General features: G+C 38.9%; 1 protein-coding gene across 1 annotated transcript; it reads left to right on the forward strand.

The window, feature by feature from the left end:
- The first annotated feature begins 979 nt into the window (after nt 1-979).
- LOC107736764 (tropomodulin-4-like) lies at nt 980-2,764 on the forward strand. The gene is made up of 3 exons (XM_016548121.1): nt 980-1,149; nt 2,130-2,286; nt 2,595-2,764. Exons 1-3 carry the CDS (start codon nt 1,042-1,044, stop codon nt 2,762-2,764), a joined length of 435 nt encoding a protein of 144 aa, XP_016403607.1. The 5' UTR covers nt 980-1,041.
- The last annotated feature ends 97 nt before the right edge of the window (nt 2,765-2,861 follow it).

The following is a 2,861-nucleotide window of genomic DNA, read 5'->3' on the forward strand; positions in this document are numbered from 1 at the left end:
AAAAAAAATCCTTAGATCAGTTTACTTGAAAAGCAGAATCACATGATATATTAAGACCTGTTTTCAGAGAAAATATCCTTATGTAAGTTTTCTTTCTTATGTATAAATCTAACAAATGAGGTTATGCTTAATATAAAATAAAATAAAAAAGAATACACCAAGGGTTATATGAGGAATGTTTAGGTATTTAATTGGAAAATAAAATAATAACTCTCATAAAGAAAAATAATTTTTACTGTAATAATCACACAAGACCATATTTTGTAACATGTTCCAATATGTAGTTACAGACGGATGAGTTTAGGTCGGTTACATAACATGTTAGTCTGTATTGTCTGTAGTTTGTGTTGCAGATCCAGTTTGGGTGTGGTGGTTTGAAACTGGTAACTAGCCCATGATTCTATCAGTCTGTTTCACAAGGCGGATGGGCGGAAACATAGGCCACCTTCACGAGTGTGAGCCAGTGATAACTCCTCACAGTTCTAACCTTCTCCTCCTTACTGTAACCCAAAACCCAAGCATTACTGTTCAGGGACTAAAAATAGACAAGATTCTCTCTGTCTCTCTGCCTTCGAATGAAAGAAGCAGTGAGTACTTTCCTCATGTCCCATATGATCGGTGCGTCTACTGTAATAAGATAATGTTGTCAGAAACATGTTCCCAAGTACACTGTACCCTCAGACCCCAAAAGCTCTTCCTGTACACAAATACTAGCCTTGTTCTTTTAATTCAGCTGGGCTTTGTGGCATTTTAACAATGTAAGCAGTTCCCTATCATGCCCTTTCAGTGGCTGGCTCTTTTGGCCAGGCTGAAAGTGACTTGGACTGGAAAGCAGGTTTTTCCATTCATTCTCAACTTCTACTGAAAGCGTTGAGGGACTGAATAAAGCAAGCAGCCATTATTGTGCCTTATTTGCAAGCCAAATACTGTAAAACAAGATTTTTTGTGTGTAAGTTTCTGGCTTAAACTTTTTATCTCTCTCTCAGGGCCCGCTGTCTCTGGGCGAGCTGTGTGAATTGAGAGTACCATCGAGCAGCAAGCATGTCTAAGAGTGATCCCCGAGACATTGACGAGGATGCCATCCTCAGGGGCCTCAGCGCCGAAGAGCTGGATAAGCTGGAGTATGAACTACAGGAGGTGGACCCTGAGGTACTATGCCATACAACTGTTTGAAACTAAAGCATGGCCAGGTTACATTTGAGTAGACTTTGAAATGTTTTGCCACATGCACTTATTTTTGAGGAGACACCAGTGGTAGATAAGATATGATCTAAGAAAAAAACATTTTTTTAACAACTTAAGGCTGGAATACACTACACAACTTTTACCGAGAGTTTTGACACTTATGTTGCTTAAAGTCAGCCTGCAGATTTGAGTTCACAGATTTCACAGAAAATAGTGTAGTGTATGATGGTCACAGACTCTTTTGTTTTTCAGCTTCAGATTATGATTCCATCCAGTTGTTTTGAGCCTATTTTCGAACACATTGTTTTCATTTGTCATGCGTCTCCTAGAAACGAGGCGCATGTTTATGTGTGAGTTTTTAGTGTTCGGAACAGCTTCAAAGTCTGATGTGTGTGATCCTCAGTTGTTTGGGGTATAGTGCTAGTTTTTAATCTGTAGCCATTTACAAATAAGTGTATGATGCAAAACACACAATCAAATAATAAAGGGATAATGTACAGTCAGCAGGTCATTATCGCAAAATAAACTCCAACAAGGTGTTCAGGACCTCTAAAGCCATTTTCACTACAAACGAGGCACAAGACATGAAAGTATTGGCGTTTCGGAACAGTGGCTTGATATAAACCATTGCCATGGGCGACAGCGAATATTTGAAAATATATGACCGCTGAATGCTATGATTGACCAATCAGAGTCAAGTATTCTGGAGAGCTGTCTTATAATTAAGCATAATTGCTGCTGAACTTGGCTGTGCTCAGAACACAATTTGTTAATGATAATTACTCTTGTGTCCCACTGGGAAAAAGTCCTACGAATCCTACTACAGATTTTTTTTGTTTAAAACTCGATTTTGGAAGGATGAAGCAGTCAAATGTGCATATGTGAATGGGTGATTTCTGATAGCAGAAATTATTTTAAACATAATCATTTTCTTGACCTTTCAGAATGCCATGCTTCCAGCCGGGTACCGTCAGCGCGACCAGACCAAGAAAAGTCCCACAGGCCCCTTTGATCGCTTCGCCCTGATGGATTACCTGGAGAAGGAGGCCATGGAACACAAGGACAGAGACGACCTGGTGCCCTTTACAGGGGAGAAGAGAGGTACCACCACCACTGGATTGATATTAACATAACATTTCTAATATCTAACATCTGAAATCCCTTAGTAAACAAATGCGCTTTGAAATATTCTACTGAAGGCATATTTGCCATTTATTAGCCGTCATCGGATGCATATATTAAAATAAAATTCTGAACTTTTATAGAATTAAAATGAATAATTCATTATTTATCATATTATATGTCATTTTCTAATTATAGTTGTATTATTTGGTTGTTTGTTTCTTTCATGTGCTTGCGTTTTAGCTGTAAGTAAAGTGACCATTTCTCTTTCTCTCTGCTGTCTGTAGGTAAAACCTTTGTCCCTAAACCAGGAACAGGACAAATCCCTACGGAGGAACAGATCACTCTGGAACCTGAGCTAGAGGAAGCACTGAAGAATGCAACAGATGCTGAAATGTGTGACATTGCAGGTGGGCATCCCATTTCTACTCAGTTCCTGTTGATTCTTTTCACATGATATAAAGCAACTTATGATATCCGGTCTGGATAGGCATTACAACTCTTCTAAAACTAATCCTCACTTTAAACCTGTAATGTCCTGTAACGGCTCTGAC

This window comes from Sinocyclocheilus rhinocerous, unplaced genomic scaffold (assembly GCF_001515625.1).
Source record: "Sinocyclocheilus rhinocerous isolate Xijiao unplaced genomic scaffold, SAMN03320098_v1.1 C36963537, whole genome shotgun sequence".
NCBI classification, from domain to species: domain Eukaryota; kingdom Metazoa; phylum Chordata; class Actinopteri; order Cypriniformes; family Cyprinidae; genus Sinocyclocheilus; species Sinocyclocheilus rhinocerous.